Source organism: Melospiza georgiana, chromosome 3 (genome assembly GCF_028018845.1).
Source record: "Melospiza georgiana isolate bMelGeo1 chromosome 3, bMelGeo1.pri, whole genome shotgun sequence".
Classification (NCBI taxonomy): domain Eukaryota; kingdom Metazoa; phylum Chordata; class Aves; order Passeriformes; family Passerellidae; genus Melospiza; species Melospiza georgiana.
Genome location: NC_080432.1, coordinates 66,001,975 through 66,018,479, shown reverse-complemented (window position 1 = coordinate 66,018,479; position 16,505 = coordinate 66,001,975). Strand labels below are relative to the sequence as shown.

The following is a 16,505-nucleotide window of genomic DNA, read 5'->3' as shown; positions in this document are numbered from 1 at the left end:
CGGGACAGTTTTATTTGTAATGGCAACGTAGGCAGTAATGCTGACAAGACACTTTCCTGTCCATCATTTTTCTGTTCAGTTCTGTGACTTGTGTCTGTTGACTGTTACAGACTCCTCTTGTTAGAGTTACTCTTTGTCAGGAAAGCAGTGGGTCCTGTTCAGTCACCTAAACAGGTTTAGCAGCACTGAAGAAAGGGATGTTGTAGCAAAAGATTTGATATGGGGTTCCTGAGGAGAGAAAAATTCTTCTCCAACACCTTGTAGAATCTGCTTGAAATCACCTGGCAACTGTGTTCTGAAAAAGCCACATTTTTTGCCAGTGTGAAGAAACATTTGGAGATTCTAATGTAATTTTCACTGAAATTTTTAAGCTTGAAGACATTCAAAACAGCTTCTCCAGATGCAAATCCTTTAGGAAGGACATAGCTGAAGTTTTTAATGATAAGCATATATAGTAAATCAAGTATTTTCTTTTTATATAGATACATGTATATATCTATGAAATTTGCAGAAATTAATTAATACTGCTCCATTAGATTTAATTACACAGTCAAGAGAGCAATATAATTCGCTTTTCTCTTTTCTCCTGTTAAGTTTTTAAGTGAGTTAGTGTAAGGTAGGCCCATCTCACCAGCGTGAGTTAGTGACAGAGTTATTTGGTTCCATCCTGGTGCTGCAAGCAGTTGCTGTCACTGGCTCAGGTGAAAAGCTGGCTCTTCTAATTGAGTTTATTGTTCAGCCACTGATCCACCTGACTCACTTTAGCAGTTTCCTCTGCTCTCTCTGGTACCTTTCAAGAAAGTCTTGATTAGACTGACTGAGAGTGGTGAGATATATAATAAATATCATCAATATTAGACCATTTAGGAGCAAATTTTCCAGCCTATACTAACAGTGCCTATTCTGGAATAATTTGAAGACTTCTAATTTCTGTTCTCTGTGTGTGTTCACAGAAATGCAGTGAAATCATTGTTGCTCACCTGGGCTACCTGAACTACACTCAGTACAACATATTTGTTAGCTTTGAAGATCGGAACAAGTTAGCATCCACCATCCAGAATATTACTTTCACAGTAAGTTTAAAGGTTTAGACTGTTAAAAAAAGTCTCTTTAATGCTGTATTAAAGTGTGCTTTAACTGTAACAAAAAAGTATCAGATTTTTGAAGATTAATAAAAAAATGCATAATAATTATTTTTTCTGTCACTACTGATGTCAGAGCCGTTATAGAATTTACTGTTGATAAGGGTCAAGACTAAATTTTTTAACTCCAAAAGGAAAAAAATTCTCTCAGAACTACTGCTGCTGTATTGTGTAATAGATAAATTTAGTCTGAATGCTGGGAGATATTTTTTACAATAGGCAAGCTAGATTAGAACATCCAGTTTTCTGCATTTGCTTATAGAGATGCTGCCTGTCTGCAGGATGTTATTTTTTTTTCAGCATCTCCAGTAGGTGTATTTGAATTAGCAAAGTTTTCCAGACTTCATAGAAGTGTGAACTGGAAAGGTTTAACTAAGTCAAAGGAAAATGAAGAGATTTTTTTTGAGGAGCACTGTGCTTATGAGGAAGAGAATTGGTTTTTTTCAGCTAACACAAGCAGGTTACTAAAATAATTCACTCAAATGCTCTCCAGTGGAATAACTATCTCAGTTAATAGTGCTTTATATAGTGTGTATCATAGTATTGGGGCATTTATAGTTGTACAGTTTTTTATCTTCCTTTGCAGGCTGCCTTTAAGGCAGACCTGTATGCAATCCCAAAACAACTTCAACCCAAACTTTCCTGCAGCAACTAAAATTGTCACATTTATTTCATTATTACAATTGTTTGTGGTGATCTCAGTTGAAATCAATGGATTGCCTTTTGTATAATAAGTTTCTCTACATATAATTTTCGTTCTACATTTACAGTTTAAAAAGACAAGACAGATGTTGACAGATTTAATACATTGAAAGGTAAAGCTTGTTCAGATGAGCAGAGCATGTGTTTGCCAGGGAGCTTACATTTCAAAAATGGCTTCAGAAGCATGCCAGGTATGAGATAAATTGTCAACAGAGCAGAGTTTATGTAAACTGACATGTTATAATTAATATCTATGCCTTCTAATAACTAGAGTAGAAGAAGGAGGCTTTCCTCCTTAACTTGTGTAAAGATTTCTGTGTTTCTGGTAAGCTACTTATCCTTCCTTTACATGATTTTCTCTTTTTGAACTTCTGAGACAAGTGAGTAAGCTTTAAGAACAGACTCCTGACAGGAAGTACACCTGTACCTTTCTGACTTCTTCATTATCAATTTATGCATCTGACCCTGGTAGTACAGAGCAACACACTGGATTTACTCATTTATTGGCATTCAGACTTTGATTGAAAGTGCAGTGAGATCAATGGAGACTATCCTATTTGTCCTGAGAGTGCTTTACATAAGACAGCACTATGTTAGGAAGTGGCAGGATAAAAGAGAAGCAAGGTTATTAGGCTGCTTTTCTTATCTTTTTGTCAGATTGTCCTGTGATTACAAATTTATCTTTATTTTTCCATGGTGACACAGTGGAATTTGGTTATACCTTTAAATTTTGAAAAGCCACAGAACTTTTCAGTATCTGCAGTAAAGTGCTGATTATTGATGTCATATGTAGTTTGTCAGAATATTACTCATTGGGCTCTTCTGTTTTCTTGTAGTGGAAGACCTACAATCCAACCTTTTCACAAGTGGAGATTTGGTTCCGATTTGTCTTTGTAGTTCTTACTTTTATGGTCACGGTAAGAGTCCTTTGCAGCTTTTCTGGAGTTTATTGTGTAGACAGCTGATAACAGTGCTCTGTGATGCTGTGTTTAGGAGTTTAACCCCAGGCAGCAAAGTTGACATGTCACTGACTGGGTGTAAAAATGTTTCTGAAATATTAATGTAGTTGCTGCTTTTATGTTTTTACAAGTGATATTGAAGGGATATTAAGAAAATAGGATAAGTGGGAAAACTTGTTTTTCTAAACTCTGGGTTTGGATTAAACAGAAAAAAATTGCTTAGACAAAGGAGATTGTGATGACAAAAGGAAAGTATTATTTTGCAGTGTAGGTAGGCTCAGGAATAGGATGGCCAGAGTGTGGGCTGCTTGACCTTGATCTAAGATGAAAGTTATCACTGCCTTGCATGTGAGCATGGGCCAGATGACCTCCAGAGGTCCCTTACAACCTAAATTATGCTATGATGTAGGTGATGTCTCCTCTCTAACCTGTCTTGGCTCCTGGAAAAGAAGTGTTTGGAAAAAAAGCCAGAATAAAATCAAAAATCCTGAACTTTCAGAATAGGGGCACCAAAGTACTACATGCTTCCATAGCATTTTTCTTGCAGGTGACGTTGCTCAGGTAATTGTGAATATAAAATGCAATCTGCTTTTTTAGTAAGTGAGTTCAAGTGGAAGTCATTGATAGTGTGTGATCAGTAATGAGGCAACATCCTTTTTTTCACATGTTGATTTTCAGGTACGGGCTGCTTCACTTCCCAGCTTGCTTGAGAAAAAAGTAATTTGCATTGGGGTCAGTGAGCAAACTTGAAATAGAAACTAGGTGACCTAGTGTCCATTTTACAGTGTTCTCAGTGCAAAGGCCTCATGAAGTAGCCTTGGCAGTGTGCTCAACTCTGCCCTAGCTCTGGTTAAACCATTGAAGGCTGTATTCCATCCTTACAAATTGTTGTTGTTTTACAGTGTCTGTTCGCACATTCCCTGCGGAAATTCTCCATGAGAGACTGGGGTATTGAACAGAAATGGATGTCCATCCTACTGCCTCTCTTGCTACTTTACAATGGTACTTGTATCCTTGAATTTTTGGAAAGGCACCATTTTAAAACAGAAGCAGAAAAGGAAGAGACAAAAAGAGGAGGCAAAATGGAATTTCTCCTTGAACTTATTAGCAGTTGTTTATAAAGCTTCAGAAAACTAAATTTAAAAAAAACCAGCCCTTTCCAAGTGTAGCAAATTCAAGGGCATGAGTGGGTGTATTTTGTTCTTCTCAGTCACATGGATGTCAACTATTTATTTAAAGCTCTGATTGGAATAGGTGCTTGCCATACTTAACCTTTCAATTTCTGTTTGTCTGCTGTCTTCATTTTTCAGATATTCACACTTTAGTTAAAAATGGAGGCTACTTTTGGTCCAGTAAAAAAATTCTGCACTTTCTAGCAGTACCAAAAGAATATTTGCATCTTATTTATACAATATTTTTTTAGATTGTCACCATTAACAGTAGTTTAATAGGAAGTCAAATAAAGCCTAAAATCCTCTAGAAATGTTGGCAACCATTCAAGATTATTCCTACAGCAGAGTGGATTGCTGCTGGAGGCACCATTTTCTTTGTTACTTTATTGAAAATAAAGGAAGCTCCAGTTTCATTTACTGGGGTAAATTGAAAAAATCTAGGCTTTTTTTTGTTCTGCTGAAGTTAGATTTTGGTTTACTTTTCATACTGAAAGGCTTTTTTTCTCTCTGTTTAGCCTTTTTTATGTTGTTGTTTTGTTACAGATCCATTTTTCCCCCTTTCTTTTCTGGTGAACAGCTGGTTTCCTGGAATGCTGGATGATCTATTCCAGTCACTGTTTCTGTGTGCATTGTTGTTGTTCTGGCTTTGTGTTTACCATGGTATAAGAGTACAGGTAAGAGATGCAACAGTATCTTCTACTTACTGAGGAGACAGGACTTGTTTTGTTCAGTTCTCTCAAAAGGTGACAAGAATGAAATCAAATTCTTAGAAAACAAACATTTATTTTATTCATAAAGTACAATGTGACATACGAAGCTTTGGAGTTAGAATGGTTTATGGTGAAGTAGATTATTTTGAGTCAACCAAGCCTAAATGCAATAGATGTGATAGTTGTCAGAATTATGGTGCCATTATGCTTCATTCTTGCTTGAAGAGTTTTGATGTTGTATGTGGTAGTTGATTGTTTTTTTTTAAACTAATTTAAAATACTACATAAGAGAAATAGGAATCCTGGAGCCTATGCCTGTATTTGCATTATCAGTGAAATATGTGGGACCTTATAAATAGGATGCTCCAACTCTAATTCATCTTATTAACACAAATGATGATACAATATAATGTCTTCTTTAGTCACTTGTGCAGGATAAAAATACAAAAGATGAGTCTCTTAATCCAGTTCACATTGAGTGAAACAAAGATGACAGTTATTTTACTTTGTAAAGAACAAATAAAATCTGAAGTATGGGTTCACACTTTCACCACCCTCTTGTTTTCTTGACAGGGGGAAAGGAAGTGCTTAACTTTCTATCTGCCCAAATTCTTTATTGTTGGACTGTTGTGGCTGGCCTCTGTTACACTGGGAATATGGCAAACGTGAGTAATTTCAAATGTATTGTGCAATATGAGCTGAGAGTGTTCAAGAATGAGAATACTGTGTGTACCTGGTGTATCTGTTTCTTAATGCTCGGATTGTGATACAGGAATGGAGTTCAAATTCTTCATCTTTCTGTTCTGCAAATTGTGACTGATTTGAAAACTGTTCTCCATGGACAACCTAGTAGAAAATAATTTCATTAATCTGAGTGTGATGTAGAAATCATTCTACTTTGTCAGTATGTTATGGCTCCCTACAAGAATCACTTAGTGCTATGACTCAATTAGCATTTGTAGCTAATTGAGTAGCTGAAGCAACAGTTTCTCTGTGGCTAATTATGACATAGTTTGACCAGACTTTCTTGGCTATTAAACCTGCACAACTGGTACTGACATGGCTTAGTCAAGCTATGCTGTCTTTGCTCAGAACTCTATTATTTTGCTTGGTTTAGTGGTTCTCCCTTTTTTCCAATTTGTTGTGTTAAAGGTGTCACTCTTCCCCACCCAGAAAACTTCATCCATTTTAGTACATTTATAGTTTTATACTGTTTTAGTTTCAGGTGTTTGTCCCTTATTTTATCTCTCAGAAGAAAGATACCTTCTAACCTTCTCCTTGCCGTTGTGCATTACTGAAAGCAGTGCAGTTGCAGGAAATGCTCATGCTATTAGTAAAATTGCTATGAAGGAAGGCCTCATGCCACAATTTTCTAAGGGTAAAATGTAGACACTGAATCATGAAGACTTGTAGAAATCTTGAAGGCTTGTAGGAATTTATGTGATACACATTTTCTAAAAAACAAGTGGGGAGATTAGACATGATCCCAATTTAAATCCTCCATATTTCTTCAAATTTAGTTTGCTGTATATGGTATTGTCATGACTCCATTAGAATTAATGGCATTGTACCAACTTACACAGCCAAACCTTTTTGTTATAAGCTGTACATAGTAACCTTAAACCTTTTCTTTGTGAGTTGGTTCTTGGTCAGCATGTCTTTTTAACCTTGTCTGGAATTGTGCATTTTTAATACCACTTTTTGATTTTTAATCTTTTCTAGTGTGAATGAAGTACATGACCCTACATATCAATACAGGGTTGACACAGGTAATTTCCAGGTAAGTCAAAAATTACTTCTTGCTGTCCAATTGTCAGGTACACTTAGGCAATATGAGGAGATACAGGCCTGTTCTTTTATAAAAATGTATAACACAGTTTAGAAAACAGAAAATGTTGGTCAGACAGTCTTATTCTGACTAGAGTACTTTAGTTTTTGCTTTAGATCATGAATACACCATATTGATATCTGTCCCATTGAGAAAAGTAAATTGTCTTGCAAATCTGGAGACTAAAATTGAAAGAAAAAATTTTTAGTCTTTTGTTCAGTTTTGTACATCTTAACTCCCGCCAAGGTCTCCATCCCTAGTACATTTCAGACTTTATTGTTGTAAAGGGAGATTTGATGTACATGGGTCCTTGTATTGTTCTTGGGAGCTGTGTTTTTAGAGAATTATTGAGATTCAGCCAACTCTGAACTCAGTTAACAAAATCCTGGTTTTTATTAAGCATCCTTTCTTTACATTCCCTAAAAACCTCCCTGAATGTATCACCATCCTTGTTTCATGAGCCTACTTTCCCTGAATAAATGGACCATTCTGTGTTGTGCTTTTGGGAACTAATTATTTCTGTTGACAGAAGAAGGAATAGATGAAATCTTAATAAATAATAAAGCCCAACACTTTCCTTATAGGGAATGAAAATCTTCTTCCTTGTGGTGGCAACCACATACATTCTCTACCTTTTGTTCCTGATAGTGAGGGCATGCTCAGAACTTCGAAACATGCCTTATGTTGGTAAGGAATACTTCTTCTGATTCTTCCCAAACAGGCTTGCTTCTCCTAGATGTAGGTGTAAATTCCCTGATAACAACTTTTCTCAATCTTTTTCAGATCTCAGGTTAAAATTCTTGACTGCATTAACCTTTGTAGTGCTTGTCATTAGGTAAGGCTTTTCAAAGTACATTTGTTAGTACTCTAACTTTTCTAACCTTTTTTCCAGGGATTTGAATACAGTTTGTTGTAATAAGTTAGTCAATGAAACTGAAGAATGCCTTTTAATATTATTGTGATGGCAGTAATTTCTTAATTTTTTAACCCTTCTGAGGTTTTTGAGCTAAGTTTATATTATTTTGATTACCATGGCAGTGCACAAGATTTAGAAGTTCACTTGGCAGAGCTCTTCTGGAGCTTTGTAGGCTTCACTTAGTCAAAGTAGAAGTTTACTGTTAATTTCTTACATTACTGTTAATATCTGTTTTCCCTACACCAAGCCATTATTTCAAATAGCTGTTGACTATTGGATTGTCTGTAGTGGATGAAATCTGAGGATTTCTGCTTTTCTCAGCTGAATGCTAACTGTTAATCACAAAAGAATCATTCTTAATTTAGAACTAGCTAAGCAAATGTATCTTAAAATAAGTGATCTGCGTGTTAACATAATTACTCTCTGGTATACTTTTCTATAAACCTGCTATTTCAATTTTGCAGCCTAAGGACACAGTACCTATATGCTTTATTTTTTTCCCCACAGCATTGTTATCCTCTACCTACGCTTTGGAGCACAAGTTCTACAGGACAACTTTGTTGCTGAGCTGTCAACTCATTATCAGAACTATATCCTTGTGTTGTGATAGTGCTCAAGTAGGAATGTTAATCTGTTTTCATGCAGAAGGTGCTTTAAAATGATGTACCTAGGACTGAGACCTTTGACTTCTAGGTGGACTCTTGTAGTTGAGTCTGTTTTGTTTAGGATTTCCTGTCAGCATTTTGCCATGGCTCTTGTAAAAGTTGTCTCAGTCTAGTGTGTCCACCTGACATGCATCACAACTGCTTGTGATACTCTCCAAGAGGAATGAAGTCTTAGATATGCATACCTTATGCATATCTAACTAATTTTAATGAGATATTGTGGCAGATTTGGCTGTGTTTGCTGCCTCAGTTGTTTGCTCTATACTTACCAGTTGTCATGGTGCATATTAAAATATGAGAAATTAATAGTTTTGATGTCAGTAAAAATACATTTGTGTATTGGTCCAAGTCTACATGTGATACAGGTCACAACAGAGAATTCAAGTGGCTTGGGAAGGACTGTTGCTGGTGTCTGTTGCCAGCAGGACTGTGACCTGTATTCCTGGCCCTGAACCATGAGATCCTTGCTCTGTATGACTGCAGCTGCTCTGATTGCTGATTAGCTTAGATATGAATTGGCAGGTAGGAGAAAACAATATATAAAACCTTTAGTATTCACCTAAAACAATGGCAAGAAACCATCTTCAGAGTTCTATCCAAATGTAGTTCCCTTCTTCATCAGTGTGCCAAGGAAGAACTTTTTGAAAAATAAACCAAACTAAACCCACCTGAACACCCAACTTACTCTGCTTTCTTTCAGCATTCAAGCAGAACTATTTGATTGACCATACACTCCACTGCTCAAGAGCAGACAGTGCCACCCCAAATGTTACTTGTGTTAAAGCTTTGTTTTCAATGGGAGCTTTACCTTGAGATAGGATGAGTACATTAGTTGTTATTGAATTTAAAACATGCAGTTTTGTTTAGCCACTCATGCTCACAAACTTGAGTAAGGTAAACATTCTTTCCATTGAAACAGCCTGTGTATGGGTTGGGTCTTGTTTCCAAAGTTAATATGTATGGAACTATATTGAGCAATATCCTTAACACTTAGTACCAGCAGAATTCTTATCATTTTATGGGTTATTGAACTTTTATCTCTACACATTAGCCTTTGTGTATTCCCCCTCGAAGAATGCACTATATGGTAAGTGTGAGCCATTGTCTGGCAGCCTGCGTGACAAGAGCTGCCATATTAGCAGATGCTGTGCAATGCCTTTGGATTCTGGTTGTCTCATTACTGTTCTGGTTTGCTGTGAGTTAACATAAGCAGAAGCTGCACTCACTGCTCCTGAGCAAATAGTATTGGAAATATGAAGGAACACATAAAATGTAATCAGCTGATTAGCTGGGCTTGAATTCTTGTGCACTTAGCTCAAGTTTACAGTCACTATGATGTTTGCATGTGATGCACCAACCTTTGAGGTGACTCACAGAGAGCCCTTAAGGAACAACATCACTTCATTTGTACTTTGTTCTAACAAAAATTAATACATGCATGCTGGCGAACTGGACTGTGAAATCCAAGTGCTGTTGGAAAAGTAGGAGTGAAACTGATCTCTAATACGGGAGAAATTTTGGAGAACTTGCTATGGGGAGGGCTGCACAGGGCCCACGTAAGGAGGGACAAAGGATTGAGTCAGTGGCAATTCTGGTTTTGCATTGTGATATAAAGGATACAGTCTGACTTACATGATGATTATAAAGCACTTCCCTCACCAAAAGATAAAGATCATTAAAATAAATATTTTTGCTGAGTATATTCTCCGCTTTAAGCATTCTGTTCATGGTACAGAACCACAGAAAGAGCCCAGGTTGGAAGAGACCTGGAAAGATGATGTGGCCCAACCTTTCATGGGGAAGGAGGCCTGAGATTGTCTAGCAACCTGTCCAGTCGTATTGTGTATGCTGAGAGCATGCAGGGGGAAGGCACTAAATAGTGGAGGTTGTTCTTTCTCTAATTTAGAGTTGAGATGGACAAAACTGTTCCAGAAAATGCTATTTTTCCATCCAGAATGGAAAAAGAACTGGCTGGATGCAGATAAAGCACCCAAAGATAAAGCACCCCTTCTGCTGGGTTGCAGAACTATTTGTTTGTGGACAGCAGAAGGTAAAATGCCAGGAAAAAGTTGCTATGGCAAATTGCTAGATCGAATTTTACTTGCATATAACTATGAACTGCAGCTAAGCAGCACAGATTATGCAAGAAATTAAGCCCTTAAGCTAGAGGGACTTGTCATAAATAGCAATTGGAAGGTATGTGCTTCTTTTCATCTCACCATAAAGGTGCAAGTTGTTCCTTCATCTCTTTCAAGGATAGAGAATAACTGGATAATCACTGACTTGCAGTCAAGGGATTCCAGCTTTGGTCTACTGTATTTTTAGCTTAGAAATTAATCAAGAGGTCTGTGCTGTTTAAATGCATATGAAATTTTGATTAAGAATAATCAATTTATGTGCAGGTTGAAATATGACATGGGAAATTGCACAGGGGAGGAAATGAACAGACAACATAGAGAATATTTATCTAAAAATGAGATAATTATGTTGTCTCTTTAACTCTTAAGAGCACTACAATTATGTGGCTGAAGGGTAGTGAATTTAAAGGAGAGAATTCCTGTTTGATATAGTTTTGTTGAACTGTAGTTGTGACTGCCTTGGAAGTTGTTGTGTCTGTTGCTACAGTGTTGAGTTAGCACTACAGTCATGTTCATTTAACACACTAAATTAACCCTTATTTGTGTTTTTCAGAATCACAGTTGAAAGACAATCCTGCTTTTTCTATGCTGAATGATTCAGATGACGATGTGATTTATGGGTAAGATTTAAAAATACCTGTGGAGAATTACTTCTGGTGTGTTATTTTTGTAATATTCTTTTACATATTAATTACGTGAAGGGTTTGTTATTGGAAGTTTTCTGCCTAAAGAATAGAAGTATAGCCTTTTCTGAAACAGAAATACAATGAGAATGCATGTTTTTTTCTTTTCCTTGGTTTCTAAAAGGGATTGCCATGGCACTGAAACAAACAGGTAAGAAGGTATTATGATGCTGGTAGCTCATGGAGTGAATGCAGTAAGAGCTGTGAAGGGAAAGGGCTTCCTTTTTACATTGGGAAGGACTGCAGGAGTCAGATGGAATTAGCAAAGAGCCATCTCATATGTAAATGCTTCAGGCAAGGAGAGTGGTGCTTTTTAAGTCTCCAGCACTTACTGAATGAGAATAATCAAGTCTAGCAAAACTTCCTTGACTTGGATGATTTTATGTGATATGAGAATTACAGTAGCACTTGAGACCCATCCCAATCAGGTGTCCTGTGTTGACACTGAAATACACCCGTGATGTTTTCACCTCTTACCAAAGACGCTGAAGTGGCTGGAACAGTGAGGATGGGACCAACACTGCAGTAACCTGAACAAGTTCATGCTGGGATAGCTTGCCTTTGGTTAGTTAGATGAGTAGTGGTAGTGCTAGCTTGCTTCTTGCTGTTCTGTGTGAAAAATGGCTTTCACTGGAATAACTTTTACTGTGCATCATCCTCTGGAGGAAAATCATGTGCTGTTCATAGCTCCCACAAGGAAGAAAAGCAGATACCAGCTTCTTACCCAAGTAACAATTTTATGCCTCAATGTAGTTTAGAACTTTCCTCTTTATTTTCAACTTCCTATCTGAACACCATGTTCAGAAGTTACAACACGTGTCTGTTTCACAGGAGTGACTATGAAGAGATGCCTCTTCAGAATGGCCAAGCTATTAGAGCCAAGTATAAAGAAGAGTCTGACAGTGATTGATTGACTGGTTTCAGTGCAGACAGACTTGTGCATCTGGAGTACAGCCAGTTCTGAAGTTTTCCTAGGTGGACAACTTCTTTGGGTTCCTACAGTCTGCTGTCACCTGAACACCAACTCCCAGGAAGGACATTCTGCTTCTATTTCTGTTTACAAGGATAAAACTGAGAAAACAAATGATGGAAATGGTTGTGGTGAAAACTGAAGAAACCAAAATTTTTACATGTCTTATAAAATGCCTAATAGCAAGATGTCTGTGGACTAAAATCTTCATCTGTTTCTGTTTTAAAGTCTCACAGATTGTATACTGAGTTTCAAATTGCTTCCTTGCTGCTTGGTTTTGGTTTGCTTGGTTTTTTTGTTGTTGTTGTTGTTTTTCTTTTTTGTTGTTGTTTTTGTTGTTGTTTTTTCTCTTTAGGATGATGTACAGCCTACTGCCATCCATCTGTTGCATTTTGCATTAGCTGTTTTGTATACTGTCCGCCGTGGTATGAAGTGCCTCATTTCCCTTTCAATTTTGTACCTTAGCCTTTTGAGCTGGAGGCAGTGAATTCAGTGTTTTGGGTTTTTTTAATCAGTGCAAGAAGACGCAAGTTTTCTGTTCTTCCTTCAAATAAGTGATACAGACTTAAGGCCATTTTAAAAATACATTTCAGTAAGTTTACCAGATCTGTAAGTGGAAGATACGGGCAAATAGGCAAGTTGTAGTGAGCTGAGCCAAAATAATCTCAGTGGTGCAAAATTATTTGTATAATTATGTGTTTCATGACATGCTTTACTGCCACAGCAGAAGTGTCTGTGTTGGTTTTTTTAAACAGCCCTTTCAAATGGAATGAATTATTTCAGCCACAACAAATCTCAGAGGGAAGCCAGTACTGGCTTTTTACTGGTCTTCCTGTATGCTGGAGGAGATTGTTACTTGCAGGGAATAGAGTATGAAAGTTTTCTAAGGAATTACAGTTTCAAACTTCCAAACATTTCATTTTTAGAGTTTTTTTCCTAAATCAGTTTTCCCTTAAGTTGTATTTCTAGATAGTTACTCTACATGCTAGGAACAGTTGTAGTTGCTCATGTATTGAACGTGCCTGAGAGTCAGCTTGTGAGCATGTTCTGTGCACATTTCAGCTGCTTTGTCATACCAGTCGCCACCTGTATGATGGGAACTCTTACTAGCACATGTTGTGATTATCTGTATTCCAGTCTGTGCTGGAACAAAGTTATATGGGAATTAAATATTCCTTGTACAATGCTGCTGCTTCTCTATTTAGAAGTTGGTTTTCTCCTACACCATTGTTCGGTTCTTTATTTAAGATGTTTGTTTGTAACTACTTTTGTTTTCAGATACTTGAGTTTTTAAAAGTATCTCCTTTTTTCATGTACTCACAATAGAGATTTACTCTTGTAAATTTCTCATGCCCTGCTGCTTTAGAAGATTCCCAAAAGCACTGTTAATCTACTCCATTATGGTGCTGGGTTGCACTAGGGAATTGTGTTCATCATTAAAGCAGTTTAAGCAGAATAGTGCAATGAAGTCCTGCTAGACTTGCTGAGTCACACTGGGGAAAAAGGAGATTTGTTCTGCTTTAATGCAACAACTGCTCTAGACCGTGCCCACTGCAGTGACCTTCTGGTGGCTGTTCAGGATCATGAAGGGGAGGCTGCACAAGGCAGCAACTCACTCAGAGAGGACCAAAGGAGCTCCAGCTTCATGTGGTTGTGCCCTTGCTGTCATAGAATAGTTCAGATTAAATCAGTGCTCTGCTAAAGATGTGTCCTGAGACTGTGCGTGTGAGAGAGAGAGGGAAAACTATCTAAAATTATATGGAGCTGTGAAATTTTTGGGGAGTACCTGAAATTAAAACCTTTTTGTGCCAGGGATCATTTCTTTGTTGGAAGCCAAAGCACTGCTGTATGGCCAAAGCAAGGAAATTGCTGGGGAGGAAGGGCAGGTTTTTCTCTTTACCTTCTTAGTCGGTATTACTTTAGAAGAACATATAGGAAAACACTAAAGAAGTAATTCAAGTTAGTGGTGGTTTTCTTTCCAGAAAGTAAAAGGTACCCTCAGCACTTCTTTTAAGCCTGTTTTGAAAGGGTGTGGGAGATGCTCTGAATCCTAAAATTGTAGAGTCCATTCTCATTTTTACTGTTTTTGAGATAACTCTCCGTATTTGAATGTGCAGAATCAGACTTGGCAACCAATTTGGCATTGTTTACATAAGCCAAATCCTTTCAAGTTCCATTGGAGTAACAGTGAGTACAGGAAGTGGGTTTTCAAAAACTGATATTTACATGATTCTTATATACTCAGATATTTTTCCTCTGATATTTTTTAATTCTCTCCTAAATTGTTATGAAAGATAAAATTTGACCAATGTGCAAAGTACACCAGTGTTTCTTATCACAGTCTGCACTGGTTGTTACAGTTAACTCAAATAGTGTCATGCCTTGAGATTTCATTTACTAAAAACATATTTTAATCTAACTTGGAGATTATTTTTTTCAGCTGTTTTCAACCCATTTCTCTTGCTGTTTTGTTTCACTTCACTACATCACTATATTCAAAGTGGAAATAGAAAAACTAAGATTGGGAAATGTGTACTTGAAGTATCTCACTATGAAAATAGTGAGAAAATAATTTCTGTGGTCATTTTTAGAGATTATATTTAAGCAATGTTTGCCATGCAAAATAGCTTTCTGTTTTGGAAGTGCTACAGTGTTATGGTAGCTTAGTTGAATCATTGTTGCATCAAATTCAATATACAGTAAGATGCCAAAAGCAGTGAAGCAGATGAGGAACTGATTTTGCTAGCAAGACTCCTCTTATTTCCGTGATTGGACAGCAGACAGTATTTGAAGAATATTCCAGTATGGGTTGTAAACAGCTTGGGAGTAGGTGGCATAAATTCACCTTCTGAGTAAAGTATTGAAATCTAAGGGTCAAACAGAAGAACTCTTTTTAAGAAGCTAGCCTGGCTTTCCTTTTATTACTGCTAAAGTAGTTATTTGCATCACTACTGCAGCTGTACAAAACAAGAAATGTACACAGGAAGGCCCCACAGCACACAGTGATCCTGGCTCTAAGGGAGACATCATCCATTAATTACTGCAAGACTTCCACGTACACAGTGATTACAAGGGATAAGAAATCAATAATTGAGTGCAAGCCAGTCATACCAACTACTTTCTGTAGTATTTGCTTTACAAATACAGTTGGTGTTGAAATTGGTGGAAACTTTCCTAGGAGTGGCCAAGAGGCAGCCAAGGCTTAACACCAGTGAGCAACAGCTTGTGCATTGGATCTGTGGTACCAATATTGGGGAGAACAGTTCCAGCTAGGAAAGACTTCGATCTGTAGTCTTTCTCTGAGCCAAACATTTCATCCATAGTCACCTGATTTCCCCACCCATTTCCTTTTGCTTATGCCAGTAATAACTTTTGCATTACTGTAAAACTTTTTTTAGGAGTTTGTAAATATGTAAAATGAAAATACGGAAAAATTGTATACCAAAATGGTATAAAAATGTGTAAGATAAATGCTCTGTTTAATGAGAAGCTGTAATTAAATGCTGCTTTGAGAAAGTGTGCATGAGGACATGTTAAATATTCTGTGTATCTGTAAGTTGTGCTAATAACAGCAAATTATCCATTTATGTTGTAAAACTTCATGCTAATGTGGAATATGAAGGAAAACGGAATATTTTACTTCAAGGAAGTTTCTTGGAAGACTTTATGTGCATAATCATTGTTAAATATGTTCATAATAAAATTTTATATCTTTATATTGTATCCTAGGTTTATTTTCCTTCTACTGAATTTTAGTTTCCTTCTCATAAACTGTTTCAATGACTTATACATATTTTCAGTTTATATGCATTTTAATGCATATTTAAGCTTGGTTAATTGCATAATGATGGGATCCAAGAAGCTGTGTTATTGCAGATGTTTTGTATTGTTTTTTTTTGGGGGGGGGGGGGCAGTTTATTACCTTGTCCAGAGTTGAAGGTGGAAGGACAGGTTGCTAAGTTTTTTTAATACACCAGCCAGGTTTCATAAGGGACCGAGCATTTTCAAATGGCTTCACAGTGGCTTTGCAAAGCCATGCTGGCAGTGAGAATTCTCCTGGTGGATGTTAATAGCAGTCATAAAAAACAGGTTTAGAGAGTGAAGATGCTGATGTCATACATCAACTTTTTACAGCTCTGTCTTCCAGAAATCTGCTCATAGCACATCACCTGCTGTTTGGGGTGATGCCATTTCTTGTAACAGCTCGAGGGGAGACTGAAATCTGTGCTGAACAAAATGGCCACAAACTTCCCTGTGCTCTTTTAGCAGCAGCAGTTAATCCTGGAGCCATTTCCCTAGGTTTTAGTTAACTCAGGTCAGACTCCTCTGTGGCAGCAACAGTAAAAGGCTTCCCCCTTCCTCCTCCTCCTCCCCTGCAGACTGGCACTGCCATGGCCCCCATTTCTGTAGCTGTAATCATATGAAGAGCCACAGCAATAAGCAAGTGACAGCAGAGACTGACTGTGTAATTACCTTGAATGCTCCATCCACAGTTTGGGTTTATTTTTTTTAAGGCAAATTAATTACCTAGAGCCAGTACTCTGCCAGCTTATCACCCAAATGCTTTACTTTGGGTGGAAAAAATGCTAAAAACTAAGGAAATGAAAATTTAAAAATCAG

The 16,505-nt window shown here is 37.2% G+C and overlaps 1 protein-coding gene across 2 annotated transcripts in view; it reads left to right on the top strand.

Moving 5' to 3' along the window:
• The window catches only part of TMEM181 (transmembrane protein 181), a 33,525-nt gene extending 17,924 nt beyond the window's left edge, over positions 1–15,601 (top strand). For both annotated transcript variants that reach the window (XM_058020889.1, XM_058020891.1), the window contains exons 6-17: positions 954–1,073; positions 2,681–2,761; positions 3,706–3,805; positions 4,519–4,649; positions 5,259–5,350; positions 6,408–6,465; positions 7,098–7,200; positions 7,297–7,348; positions 7,937–8,019; positions 9,092–9,181; positions 10,786–10,852; positions 11,747–15,601. In XM_058020889.1, the coding sequence (XP_057876872.1) occupies positions 954–1,073; positions 2,681–2,761; positions 3,706–3,805; positions 4,519–4,649; positions 5,259–5,350; positions 6,408–6,465; positions 7,098–7,200; positions 7,297–7,348; positions 7,937–8,019; positions 9,092–9,181; positions 10,786–10,852; positions 11,747–11,825 (1,056 nt within the window). In that variant the 3' untranslated portion in view covers positions 11,826–15,601. The remainder of the gene's footprint in view (positions 1–953; positions 1,074–2,680; positions 2,762–3,705; positions 3,806–4,518; positions 4,650–5,258; positions 5,351–6,407; positions 6,466–7,097; positions 7,201–7,296; positions 7,349–7,936; positions 8,020–9,091; positions 9,182–10,785; positions 10,853–11,746) is intronic.
• The last annotated feature ends 904 nt before the right edge of the window (positions 15,602–16,505 follow it).